General features: G+C 46.6%; 1 protein-coding gene across 1 annotated transcript in view; it reads right to left on the minus strand.

Moving 5' to 3' along the window:
* The window catches only part of LOC124619602, a 1,257,865-nt gene that overhangs the window by 12,044 nt on the left and 1,231,038 nt on the right, over window positions 1–14,783 (minus strand). The window contains exon 5 of the mRNA XM_047146104.1: window positions 10,945–11,091. Within this exon, the coding sequence (XP_047002060.1) occupies window positions 10,945–11,091 (147 nt within the window). The remainder of the gene's footprint in view (window positions 1–10,944; window positions 11,092–14,783) is intronic.

The following is a 14,783-nucleotide window of genomic DNA, read 5'->3' on the forward strand; positions in this document are numbered from 1 at the left end:
TGCACTCCAGCCCCCTTCTCTTCCTGCACCCCTCCTCCAACTCTCCCCGAACCTACCCTATTGGTGGGAATTTCGAATATTGGCGGGAAATATCGAATATTGATGGGAATTTCTTTGCCCCATGGCTGTGCTGATGTCCCACCCGGGAACTGGCGGGAAATTAAAACTGGTGGTTCGCCTTCCGGGACTCGCACTCTGGCCCTCCTGGATGGAAAGCCCTAATGTAACCCCCGCAACACAATTATGCCACCAGAGGCGCTTGGAACTGATGGGAAATTAAAAATGGTGGTGTCCTTTCCGGGGCTCCATCCCGCATTCTACTGGATGGAAAGCCCAAGTGCACTCCCCAACACATGGAAACTGTCCAGATGCGGGCGAGGAGGGTTATGTTAGTGTACTTTATTTATTTTGGTCCGGAAACTAACACAAAGGTCGATCCTAATTACGTAATTAATCACAAAAATTGGGCCTAATTACTCAACTATATGCATAGTGCTACACAAGGACGGCATAAAAGCGCAATACAACTTAAAAATTGGCGGCACCATACAACTATTGTTATCTGGCTGTGAAAAAATTTCGCAATACCACTTGAAAGTAGTGACAGACATATTCAAACTCTGCCCTTCACCTACAAGCTGGTGGAAAAAAGGCAGAGGTGAAAGATACTACCTTTATTCTTTTTGGTGGCAAATGCATTCAACTGATGAGATGCTGGTGTCGGACAGAGAAGAGTTTAAAAAGTGTGTTACCTGTAAGCATACACTATCAGAGTTTGCTACAGATGCCTGCTCAAAAACCATCCTACAGCCCAGGTAATCAAAGCCAATACACGCTATCACAACTGATGATAAAAAAATGCATCACTGTTGTAATTATAATTCAAAATTGTGTGAAAAAAAAAAGCACTCGTAATGAATGGGTCATAATACAGAACATGTACTGGGGAAAATCGTCGTCCTAAAGGGCTGCAGAGGGGGTGATAGTTGAACGTGCGTTCTCCTCAATGTACAATCACAAACTGCTGAAAACCGAGGCCCTCTCACTTCCCATCACGCCATCCCCCAACGCCCTCTACCCCGCCTACCCCATCCATCCACTGGGAAGACACATGTTTCTTCAAACGGGCAGCTGCTCCGCAGAGCATCTCGCTCCCCCCACTGCCCGCCCTTTTTCTGCAGCTCTACAGCCGCAGACCTCACCAGGTCCTTTGAGGTCACTTGTGATATGTGGCATTTCAGGTGACACAAAAGGGAAATACAGTAGCACAAGTTCTACCATCTGGAGAATGCACCAGATGGTCCACAGCACACAGCTTTCCGTCATATGACAACTGCCTTGAGACAATTGTGTGTATAGTCAACTAAACAATAGTAGGTAAAAGGACAGCTGCCTCAAGTACAACTTGTTCATCTTAAGTTCAAATGGCACTGAGCACTATGGGACTGCCGGCCGCGGTGGCTGTGCGGTTCTAGGCGCTCCAGTCCGGAGCCGCGCTGCTGCTACGGTCGCAGGTTCGAATCCTGCCCCGGGCATGGGTGTGTGTGATGTCCTTAGGTTAGTTAGGTTTAAGTAGTTCTAAGTTCTAGGGGACTACTGACCACAGCAGTTGAGTCCCATAGTGCTCAGAGCCATTTGAACTATTTTTGAACTATGGGACTTAACTACTGGGGTCATCAGTCCCCTAGAACTTAGAACTACATAAACCTAACTAACCTAAGGACATCACACACATCCATGTCCGAGGCAGGATTCGAACCTGCGACCATAGTTGTCGCGGGGTTCCAGACTGTAGCGCATAGAACCGCTCGGCGTTCATCTTAAGTATAATGACATAGCCGCCCCTAGTATTAAAAAAAGGAAGACAAAATTGCAACAGTAATAAATATCTTCTTTCCACGTAAACAGGCAAAGTCCATTTTCTTTTAGTTTTATGAGAAAAATGGGTATGGTTTTTACGTTCGACTGCGGGATAAAATTCTCACCTCATAATTTTGTGACGTCCAACGAAGTACACCAACACCGATCACAAATGGTCAGCAGAGACATGTACACCATGTGTAAAATCAGAAAGAAAATCTTTGACTATTTTGCTGCCAAAAATGCTGATCACAGCAGAACGTTTTTGGTTACTCAAAACCATCATCGGAGTAAAGAATAAGCGAGAATATAAGCAATTTCTTTCAGCTTGTTGAACAAATTACATGGCCTGAGAGCGTCTCTTGCATTCAGTGTCTGTAAATGAACTGTCATGCACGTGTGTAATACAGACATTTAAGACAATCTTTCACACCATTGGCTCACATGTCGGAGAAAAAGAAACACATTCATTTTACATCTGACAACAACAAGCTAAAATTCAAGAGAACGTAGCTGTTTTGTACACTATGACAGGTCCCCTTTTACCAAAGCAATGGTATATCATACCAGCGTTTACGAAACAAATTGTGAGAGCCTGTCTCGCCCTGTGTAGGTGGGAGATTGAAATTTCGTTAAAAGATTTCTTCGCAATTTAAAAAAAAGAAACACCTGTCAAGAATCATTCCGTGGTGCCCTAGTCATCTCTTGCACACTGCAGGCGGCACGTCATTGATATCAATTTGATAGGCTAAGTAATTAAATCGATCATGAAAGTCAGTTTGCACCTGTCAAGAATCACTCCGTGGTGCCCTAGCCATCTCCTATACACTCTAGGCGCCACGTCATTGATATCAACTTGATAGGCTAAGTAATTAAATCGATCATGAAAATCAGTTTCGATGAAGATTTTTTTTCAGTAGTCGGATTACACTCACCAGGTAGGTCAAATGGGAATCCGTGGAGGGAAGACGATGTTCCTCTCGAGGAACACTATTGATAAACGACAGAACGACATTGGAAGCTGACCGTAGAGGGATTCTATGACCAACACCATACGTTCCGTGTAAGAACTGCGCTATTAAAAACATGATCGTAGCAACTATGTTACCGTCACCGTGCATAAAAAGCGGTCTTGAGTCTACAGGCACACACACGAGTTGCTGGTAGTGTTTTATCTTGGTCATAAAATCGGTCTTCAGTTTCATAACTGTCGCATGGAAATGTGTGACTAGGGCCTCCCGTCGGGTAGACCGTTCACCGGGTCCAAGTCTTTCGATCTGACGCCACTTCGGCCACTTGCGCGTCGAATAACCGCGGTGATTCTAAGTTAGCAACAGGTGTTTATGAGGTACAGGGGGATGGAGTACGTCGCATTAATCGGCACTACAATCCCCATGTATACATCTGCTTGTCAGATGTCCTGTTTACAGAGTAGGTGGCGGCATGATGTGTAATTTCACATGTCAAACACGGCTGTTATGCGTTGGTCTCTTTCTTTCTAAGAAGCATTCTCCATTACTAAAGATCATTTTATATACGACTGATGCAAGCATAGTATAATTTCTGAACTATAATGGGATGTGAATAGTGGGGGCTATACACCTCTGCAAAGCTATGCTGTACATGTATCACAAGGAATAGATGTTTTATGGAAGTAGTTTCTCATTTTACAGTTTGTCACCGTAGTTTATCGTAGAGAAACGTGCAAGGAGAATGTATGTCATGTGCTGGAAATATATTTCTTACATTCTGATAGTAACAGCGTTACATTCTATACGACTAATAGGTCGGAAACGGTATCGATCTAACATTATAGTGTGTTTAAAGTGCAGAACCTTGTACCCTTAGCAGTGCATGTGTTTACGTTCTCTCTTTTTCCAATACCTTCTTGGTAATGACCCCAGACACCAGAACAATACTTTAGAATTGATAGCGCAGTTGATTTACGTAAAATGCAACAAACTCTGTCTGTCTGGAGCTCCATCATGCATAGAAGCCCCTCGATTCGTGTTCCTAACTGTCAGTTATAGCACAACAACAGACTCATATCTACTATACACCGATAAGGGGCGCTAACCTCCTCGACATTCGCGCTTTTGGAGAAAGCTTGTGCTCCTGGATGGGTGTGGGACAGCAGATACAGCCTTGGTTCGCACTGTTCCTCCTCGAAACGAGGAATGTAGCGGTCTACTTCCGGTCAGCTGCAGATTAAATCGGTCCCGGTGCTGCAGGGAGCAATAGTCAGAGACAATGCGAGGAGATCTTTCGGTCCCTAACTTTATTCTAAGAATGCGAGAATGCCCTACGACTCCCATCCACATAGAGAAAGATCGCTGTCTGTTATACTTTGGTGTGTACGTTCGAGAATTAACAATGAATGAACGTACCGCTCAGTCATCTACTTACACTCGCGATGGTACTCGCAAAGTAGTGAAGAGGCTGTTTAGCGACGATACAGAAATTGGTACGCATGCTGCCGCATCATTGGTCGGTGTTGAAATTACGATAAAATTGCTAAAATTGATCGCACCATCAACTATGATGCTTATTATGACAGTACATCGACGGCGTCCTTTCCATCCAAACGATCCACTGGTACGCTGTTGATTGTCACATAATGACCGACTGACATCGCTTGTTTGAGATGGAGAAAGAGTCTTGGTGGAGGAGACAACACCTTCCAGGGATGGTTAACACTGAAACAGTGATCGCATGCATGGCAGCAATATGAGGAATCAATCAAATTGAACACAGCGCCATCAGCTATCCCTCACTGTGAATGATGAGTTTAAATGTAGAGATCGTCAGTCACCTTTGGAGAGCTGTTTGGAAACGCTCCAGTTCCCCTGTGTTGTGACTCTCTTTTATTTCAATCACCCAGTGTGTGGATGTGTTGTTGGATCAGCAGCACCAACATGATTTACACCAGCGATATCTAGTTAATGTCAGTTTAGAACCTGACACAGATGTCGAAGTCGTGGCAGAAAAAAAAGTGTATGGCAGTGTACAAAGCGTTTTACAGCAGGGAAAGTGGTGTATCAAACAACGAAACAGGGAGCCTCTCCTGCGACTGATAACCTGTGGGAGATGGCAGAATGAGATTTTCACTCTGCAGCGGAGTGTGCGCTGATATGAAACTTCCTGGCAGATTAAAACTGTGTGCCCGACCGAGACTCGAACTCGGGACCTTTGCCTTTCGCGGGCAAGTGCTCTACCATCTGAGCTACCGAAGCACGACTCACGCCCGGTACTCACAGCTTTACTTCTGCCAGTATCTCGTCTCCTACCTTCCAAACTTTACAGAAGCTCTTCTGCGAACGAGACGAGATACTGGCAGAAGTAAAGCTGTGAGTACCGGGCGTGAGTCGTGCTTCGGTAGCTCAGATGGTAGAGCACTTGCCCGCGAAAGGCAAAGGTCCCGAGTTCGAGTCTCGGTCGGGCACACAGTTTTAATCTGTGGGAGATGGTTCTCGTACTATAGAGGTGATGAAACCTTACACCAGTCTGTGCAAGCGACGTCGATCACTCGCAACCTGTTCCAATGGATAAATACCTGTATATTTAATAGGATCGCCGCGTATGCTCGGTGCCGGCATGCAGACGGTATTCGTTTCAGATATATCGGAAGAGAGATGAGGTAAAAATCTATTGGATGAAGTTAGCGGAGCTTTTATAGTTCTTAAATTTTCGCTGTTGGATGGTGCATTATAAAGATGATAGAATGTTTGGGTGATAGGTGTGAATGGACCCTGAGGGATGTGGATCTGCTTCAGACTGCAGTACCTGTATGATGTTGAGTCTTCCTAATTTCCCCAATAAGAGACACCACCATAACTGTTTGTACTGTCTTTTATACTACGTAGTGTTGCAGGAGGCGGCTTCGTTTGGCGCTGACCTTACACATCGTACACGGGTGGCGGAGCTACGACAACATGTTCCCATTTCCACCGAGTGGTCAAAACACGATCCTATAGCATTAACTCAGCTCGCTCTGTTTCTACAAGGGTTGCAGAATGTGGTAGATATAGCTCTCTCCGACTTCTGGGTAAAATTGATATCGCAATCAACTGCGGTGTGTACTATAGTACGTCACTCCATATCAATGGTGGCTTTCTCATCCTGACCATCCACTGGGTATGCTGATGATTACCGCATAATGCTTGACTGACACCACTCGGCTGAGATGGAGGGAGAACACTGGATATCTGCTACTTGTCGCCGAGGAGCCTGGGATAAAATGTAGAGGTCATCACCTCCATACAATTGTTTGGTAGTGTTCCTCAATGCTACAGACTGGTCCTATTTCCATATGGTGCTATGCCCTCCACATGGTCTTTTTTCACCAATAAGGTGACAGTACCTCTTTATTTGTACTACCCCATGCGTGTTGTGAACAGCAACTTCCAGCGATGGTCAACACCATAACAGTAATCATGTACAGGACTACAAAATGAAGCAACAATGCTTTCCGAAATGGAACACCGAGACATCCGCTACCCTGTCAATGGGGAAGATGAGATTAAGTGTACAGGACTTCACCTTCGAATAGCTGTTCGAAGAGCTCTAGAATGCCACGCTCTTTCAGTTTCCATATGCTGCCATGTCTTCCACATTTTTGTCAATGACAAACATCTCCCCTGTGTTTTATTTCTACTAGCCTTTGTTGTGGTAGCTATACAGTTCATGCCATGCCATGTTCAGCTTTGTGTGAGAGCCAGAGGATTGGAACGTGTTAATGACAGTTTAGAAGCAGCTGACACGGATCTCTAAGTCATGGTAGAAAAAAACAAAGTGTATCATTGTGTACACTGATTGGGTGTGTTACAACAGAAAAAACAGTGTATTAAACTGCTTATGAAGGGACAACACAGGAACCCTCTCATGTGATTGATAGTCTGTTGGATATGGTCTTCCTACAGTGCAGAGAGATGAAACTTTATACCGGTCTGTGGAAGTGAGTTCGATCACGACCAAGATGCACAGGGACTGTCTAAAAAATAGAGCTGGAGATTTTGCTGTATAGGATCCTCAGCAAATAGGTTCGAAAAAGGTTACTCGTTTCGAGATATGACTGTGGCACGAATATGATTCACCAGTGGCTGTAATCATTAAAAGGCGTGTCTACAAGATTCAAGTACGTGGTAGAATGGATAGACTTGATTCCAAATCGCAGACAGCATTTCTACCCGAAAGCGTAACACTGTCAGCAACTCATGAGTGTGCCTGTAGACTGAAGACCGCTTTTTATGCACGGTGACAGTAACACAGTGTTGTGGACTGGCAAGACAGCCAATCCACAGTGACGGGTAACCGAAAGGCACGCGTTTAACTCACGCAGGCTGGCGTGAGGTCTGAAACAGGATACGTAATGAATGCTATAAAGAAAAGTACGTAGCTGCTGGAATACTTAACTTTAATCCACAATTGGTGAACATTGGTCTAGTTACTGTACATGCTTCATTAGATACATAGCAAACGATAAATGGCGCCTTGCTAGGTCGTAGCAATTGACTTAGCTGAAGGCTATGCTAACTGTCGTCCCGGCAAATGAGAGCGTAATTGTCAGTGAACCTTTCCTAGCAAAGTCGGCTGTACAACTGGGGCGAGTGCTAGTAAGTCTCTCTAGACCTGTCGTGTGGTGGCGCTCGGTCTGCAATCACTGATAGTGGCGACACGCGGGTCCGACGTATACTAATGGACCGCGGCCGATTTAAAAGCTACCACCTAGCAAGTGTGGTGTCTGGCGGTGACACCACACACAGTCACTATGATAGTTTTTTAATAGCGCAGTTCTTACTCGAAGTGTATGGTGTGAACTGTAGAATCCCTCTGCGGTCAGCTTCAAATGTCATTTCTCAATAGTGTTCCTTGAGAGGAACATCGTATTCCCTCCACGGATTCCCATTTGACCTACCTGGTAAGTGTAATCCGAACTTAAAAAAAAAAAAAAAAAGAAATAGCCATGCAAATTGAGTCTCATGATCAGTTTAATTACTTAGCCTATCAAATGGATATCAACGACTTGCCGCCTAGTGCGTACAGCAGATGGCTAGGGCACCACGGAATAATTCTTGACAGGCGTTTCTTTTTTTTCCGTTGTGGCGATATCTTTTAACGAAATTTAAATCTCCCACCCACACAGGGCGAGACAGGCTCTCACGATTTGTTTCGTAAACGCTAGTATGATGTAACATTGCGTTGGTAAAAGGGGACCTGTCAGCTACGTTCCCTTGAATTATAGCTTATTGTTGTCAGACGTAAAATGAATGTGTTTTTTCTTCTGACATGTGAGCCAATTGTGTAGAAGGTTGTCTGAAATGTTTGTAATACACACTTGCATGACAGTTTATTTGCAAACACTGAATGCGAGACACGCTCTCAGGTCGTGTAATTTGTTCAACAAGTTGAAATAAATTGCTTAATATAGATTTTTTTCTTTGGAGCTTATATTCTCGCTTTTTCTTTAGTCCAATGATGGTTTTGAGACAACTAAAACATTCTGCGGTGATCGGTAAATTTTGCAGCAAAATAATCGGAGTTCTTTTTTCCTGATTTTCAAACATGGTGGACATGTCTCTGCTGATCATTCGTGATTGGTGGTGGTGCACTTCATTGGATGTTACAAAATAATGATATGCGAATTGTATCTTGCATTCTAAAGTAAAAACTATACCAATTATGCTCATAAAACTGAAAGAAAATGGAGTTAGCCTATTTTCGTGGTAAGAGGACATTTATTATCGTCGCAATTGTGCCTTTCTTTTCTTAATACATGCTTGATTATAGATGCGTTGACGTCAAATAGAGGTGTTTTCCATCACAGAAAGAGAGGCCTATTGGAGGCGTAGGGGGCACGCCTAGTCTGTGTCAGGTCGTCGCCGCAGGTACGCTCCCTAACCATTAGGGGCGGCTGGGTCGCTATACTTTAGACGAACAAGTTGCACTTGAGGTGCCCGTCCTTTTATCTCCTATTGTTAAGGCGGCGGCCAGATGGTGGAAAGCCGAATGCTGCTAACTATCTGGAACGCTTTCCTGATGGGCGGAGCTGTGCTACTCATACTCCCCTGGCCACCAAACTCTCCGTATTTAAATCCAATAGAGAATCTTTGGGACCATTTCAATCGAGCTGTTTACGACATAGAATCTCAACCGAGAAACCTCGCGCAGCTGGTCAAGGTACAGGGGTTGTCATGCTGCACGTCCCTGTGTGTACCTTCCAGAACCTCATTGACACCCTTCCTGCACGTCTCTCAGTGATCTCCGTGACGAACGGTTGTTATTCAAACTTTTGACCAGCGGTTACATTAATGTGGCTCGAAAGTGTACCTCTGGCGATTTCCCTTTGCGCCAAAACTCTTGGCTCTATACGGTTTCAGATGTGTGGGCAGTGTGTTGGGTAGATCACAGGAACAATACCAGTAATAAACAAGAGACACACAGAGGAACTACACTACTGGCCATTAAAATTGCTACACCACGAAGATGACGTGCTACAGACGCGAAATTTAACCGACAGGAAGAAGTTGCTGTGATATGCAAATGATTAGCTTTTCAGAGCATTCACACAAGGTTGGCGCCATTGGCGACACCTACAGCATGCGGACATGAGGAAAGTTTCCAACCGATTTCTCATACACAAACAGCAGCTGACCGGCGTTGCCTGGTGAAACGTTGTTGTGACGCCTCGTGTAAGGAGGAGAAATGCCTACCATCACGTTTCCGACTTTGATAAAGGTCGGATTTTAGCCTATCGCGATTGCGGTTTATCGTATCGCGACATTGCTGCTCGCGTTGGTCGAAATCCAATGACTGTTAGCAGAATATGGAATCGGTGGGTTCAGGATGGTAATACGGAACGCCGTGCTAGATCCCAACGACCTAGTATCACTAGCAGTCGAGATAACAGGCATCTCATCCGCATGGCTGTAACGGATCGTGCAGCCTCGTCTCGATCCCTGAGTTAACAGATGGGGACGTTTGCAAGACAACAACCATGTGCACAAACAGTTCGACGACGTTTGCAGCAGCATGGACTATCAGCTCGGAGACCGTGGCTTCGGTTACCCTCGACGCTGCATCACAGACAGGAGCGCCTGCGACGAACCTGGGTGCACAAATGGCAGAACTTCATTTTTTCGGATGAATCCAGGTTTACAGCATCATGATGGTCGCATCCGTGTTTGGCGACATCGCGGTGAACGCACATTGGTTCAAATGGTTCAAATGCCTCTGAGCACTATGGGACTTAACTTCTGAGGTCATCAGTCCCCTAGAACTTAGAACTACTTAAACCTGACTAACCTAAGTACATCACACACATCCATGCCCGAGGCAGGATTCGAACCTGCGACCGTAGCGGTCGCGCGGTTCCAGACTGTAGCGCCTATAACCGCTCGGTCCCAACGGCCGGCCGCACATTGGAAGCGTGTATTCGTCATCGCCATACTGGCGTATCACCCGGCGTGACGGTATGGGGTGCCATTGGTTACACGTCTCGGTTTCCTCTTGGTCGCATTGACGGCACTTTGAACGGTGGACGTTACGTTTCAGATGCGTTACGACCAGTGGCTCTCCCCTTCATTCGGACCCTGCGAAACCCTACATTTCAGCAGGATAATGCACGACCACATGTTGCAGGTCCTGTATGGGCCTTTCTGGATACAGAAAATGTTCGACTGCTGCCCTGGCCGGCACGTTCTCCAGATCTCTCACCAATTGAATACTTGTTGTCAATGGTGGCCGAGCAACTGGCTCGTTACAATACGCCAGTAACTACTCTCGATGAACCGTGGTATCGTGTTGAAGGTGCATGGGCAGCTGTACCTGTACACGCCATCCAAGCTCTGTTTGACTCAATGCCCAGGCGTATCAAGGCCGTTATTACGGCCAGAGGTAGTTTTTCTGGGTACTGATTTCTCAGGATCTATGCACCCAAATTGCGTGAAAATGTAATCACATGTCACTTCTAGTATAATATATTTTTCCAATGAATACCCGTTTATCATCTGCATTTCTTCTTGGTGTATCAATTTTAATGGCCAGTGGTATATACAAGACGAGAGGAGAGGCTGTGGGTGTACTGACTGCTTGTCGGCCTGCGAGAAGTACTCCTTGCCGCGGCGCTGGCGCAGGCAGTAGTGGTGGGCGCCGAAGCACTCGCAGAGGCAGACGGCGCCGGCGCTGAGGCGGCGGGCAGCAAAGTGCGAGGGGCAGCGGCACGAGCCCAGCACGCTGCAACAACAACAACAACAACAACAAAATTATATCACTGTATGACACACAGTTCAGGAGATGTGACGTGGTAGACATTGAGATTGACGAAAAAGTAGCTATCCTTGAAACTAGATCAGTCTACACTCATCCAGTGTTTGAGAATGAGATCCCTTAGTGACGTCCAATACATTTTATACATGGAAGTTCTATTCTTTAAGGAATCGGAAATGGAGGAGTTACCAGTGTACGACTAGACGAATGCTTTGTTTGTAACCCGTACCTGCCTGTTTGACGGTTACGCTACACTCACTTGAAAATGACTACACAGCCGGAACTTTGCAGCTGTGGTGAATCCAAACTAATCACAGCCGGGGGGGGGGGGGGGGGGGGGCGACAGATTGTGGTCATCCAGATCTGTTATGTATATCGACCCGACCGTTCTTCCTCTCTAGCAAGTGCTTTATATCTAATTCGACACCGGGCGAGGTGGCGCAGTGTTTAGCACACTGTGTGCTAAAGTGTGAAATTCAATACCGGTGATCCATACTAATACGTGTACAAATGATGAAAATACAAGCAACAAACAGAAATTTTGCAACGTTGCATTTATTTTGCCACAACATGGTATAAACGAGTGACAGCAAAGCACGAACAATGTAAAGAATACACAGCTTAAACAACTGCAACGTGCATAGCAGTAGACGAAAATGTTCTTTGTTTTTTCCAAATTAACAGATTTCCACACGCATTGCAACAACTGGTTAATGCGCTTGCTATGGTGTGTGGCCATCTCTGGCAGCAATAAAGGCCTGACAACAACGGAGCATGCTGTGAATAACTTCGTCAATATGCTGAGGCAATAACGGACTTTCTTCGTGCGGAGCTGCTCGCAAGTCTTGGAGAGTCGTTGGTGGATGCTGTCGTGATGCAGTCCGTCTCCCTAGTGCGTTCCAGACATTCTGTATGGGATTCAAATCAGGAGAGCGGCCAGGCCACGCCATGCGTGCGGTATCATCCGTTTCCAAGAAAACATCAACCGCTCGTGCTCTATCCTGTATACCGAGCGGGCTCAGCCGAGCGGTCTCAGGCGCTGCAGTCACGGACCGTGCGGCTGGCCTAGGCGGAGGTTCGAGTCCTCCCTCAGTCATGGGTATGTGTGTTTGTCCTTAGGATAATTTTGGTTACGTAGTGTGTAAGCTTAGGAACTGATAACCTTAGCAGTTAAGTCCCATAAGATTTCACACACATTTCAACATTTCTATCGTGCATTATCGTCCATCAGTACGAAGTGTAGGCGCACAGCACACAGCACCTCGCAACAACCGTACACGAGGTCCCAAAACCTCTTCAAGATATCTGACAGCAGTCAAACCTTGCCAATTCACCCATACATTGGACTGAAACTTCCTGGCAGATTAAAACTGTGTGCCCGACCGAGACTCGAACTCGGGACCTTTGCCTTTCGCGGGCAAGTGCTCTACCATCTGAGCTATCGAAGCACGACTCACGCCCGGTACTCACAGCTTTACTTCTGCCAGTATCCGTCTCCTACCTTCCAAACTTTACAGAAGCTCAGGAGTGCTAGTTCTGCAAGGTTCGCAGGAGAGCTTCTGTAAAGTTTGGAAGGCAGAAGACGAGGTACTGGCAGAGGTAAAGCTGTGAGGACGGGGCGTGAGTTGTGCTTGGGTAGCTCAGTTGGTAGAGCACTTGCCCGCGAAAGGCAAAGGTTCCGAGTTCGAGTTTCGGTCGGGCACACAGTTTTAATCTGCCAGGAAGTTTCATATCAGCGCAGACTCCGCTGCAGAGTGAAAATCTCATTCTGCATAGATTGGATTGTTTGGGGGAGGAGACCAGACAGCGAGGTCATCGGTCTCATCGGATTAGGGAAGGACGGGGAAGGAACTCGGCCGTGCCCTTTCAAAGGAACCATCCCGGCATTTGCCTGGAGTGATTTAGGGAAATCATGGAAAACCTAAATCACGATGGTCGGACGCGGGATTGAACCGTCGTCCTCCCCAATGCGAGTCCAGTGTGGTAGCCACTGCGCCACCTCGCTCGACCACCCGTACAATTTCGAACTATGAACATAATCGCTGCCCATACCATTAGCGATCCTCCTCGATATCGGTCTCATTTCTCAATGTTCAGGTCTCCAAATCGTGTTCCGCATTCTCTTCAGAGGCAAATCCATCGAGAACCACTCTCCAGACCAAATCGGGATTCATCTGTGAAAAGAAAATTGACCCACTGTTTGACCGTCCATGTGGCATGTTGACGACTCCACTTCAGACGTCCCCTTCTGTGAAGACGCGTCAGAGGTACACATACAGTAGGTCTCCGACAATAAAGACCACTCTGACGAAGCCATTTGCACGCCGTTTGGCTCGATACAACGCCTCCGGTGGATGCTACGAGGTCAGATGCCAGTTGCCGAGCAGTACTAAGGCCGTACCATCGAGCCCTTACAGTCAAATAACTACCCTCTCTTTCTGATGTCTCACGTGATCGACGCCGGCCCGCTCTTCGGGATGCAGTTTCGGTCTGTGTAAACTGTCGCCACATCCGAGAAACAACAGAACGATACACGTTAAGCCATCGGGCCACATGAGGTGTCGACTGTCCTGCTTCCATTCTCCCTATGGCCCTCCACCGCAAAGAATCTGGTAGGCGTCTTCTCAATGCCATACAGCACCGTCTGTTTCTGCGCACATAGCAAATGAGGATGTGGGTCTACCTGGCAAACACCGGTCGATATGTGACGTGACGTCACCGGTGGCGTGGTTTTCCGTTGACTGAAATGCCATCTTCTGTGCAGAACACGATCATACGGACATCTGTTGACAGTTTGTATGATTATATCGTGAATTAAGACACAGGACGGAGAAATAGCGGTATGTTGCTTTATTTTTGGACAACAATGTAATTGAGTTCAATCTACAAGAACTGGGTTTTCCAGAAAACAAACCCAGTACGTTACAACGTGCTTCTTGTGGCTATGCCGTAACACAGTACAGTTAAAAATTCTATAAACAGCCGTATATGAAACGCCGTGTCAGTAAACAAGTCACACCCTGACCTCGTTAAGAAGCAGAAATACAGCTTCTCCGCGGTATCGTTTTTTCCCGTGCTGCAGACACTCCACTGTCGGCGGAGCTCTAGAAATAGGAAAGATGTGTGAGGAACGGCGGTGCAATTAAATGCAGCGTTGAGAGGACGTTATGAACACGCGACAGGTGTCCGCCGGTGTCTCGCAGTCGGAAATAAAGCGCAACCAGTTCGCGGGGTCGCCGCGCGCGATGACGCGACGCGACCAACGGCGGCCAGGACCCAGAAATACTCTGCCCGCCCTCGCTGCTCACTGCGCCCGCCCCACTATTGCCAACTACGGCGCACTCGTCACTGTCTACAGCTGTGGCCGGCAAATCGCGGCCAGCGGAGCCGTTCCGTGCAACACCCAACGCCATCTTTGTCTTGCTCGTAAAACACAGCTATGATACAGGATGACAATTGCTGAAATACAGTACTGGCCATTGTAATTGCTACACCACGAAGATGACGTGCTACAGACGCGAAATTTAACCGACAGGAAGAAGATGCTGTGATATGCAAATGATTAGCTTTTCAGAGCATTCACACAAGGTTGGCGCCGGTGTTGACACCTAAAACTTGCTGACACGAGGAAAGTTTCCAACCGATTTCTCATACACAAA

Source organism: Schistocerca americana, chromosome 6 (assembly GCF_021461395.2).
Source record: "Schistocerca americana isolate TAMUIC-IGC-003095 chromosome 6, iqSchAmer2.1, whole genome shotgun sequence".
Taxonomy (NCBI): Eukaryota; Metazoa; Arthropoda; class Insecta; order Orthoptera; family Acrididae; genus Schistocerca; species Schistocerca americana.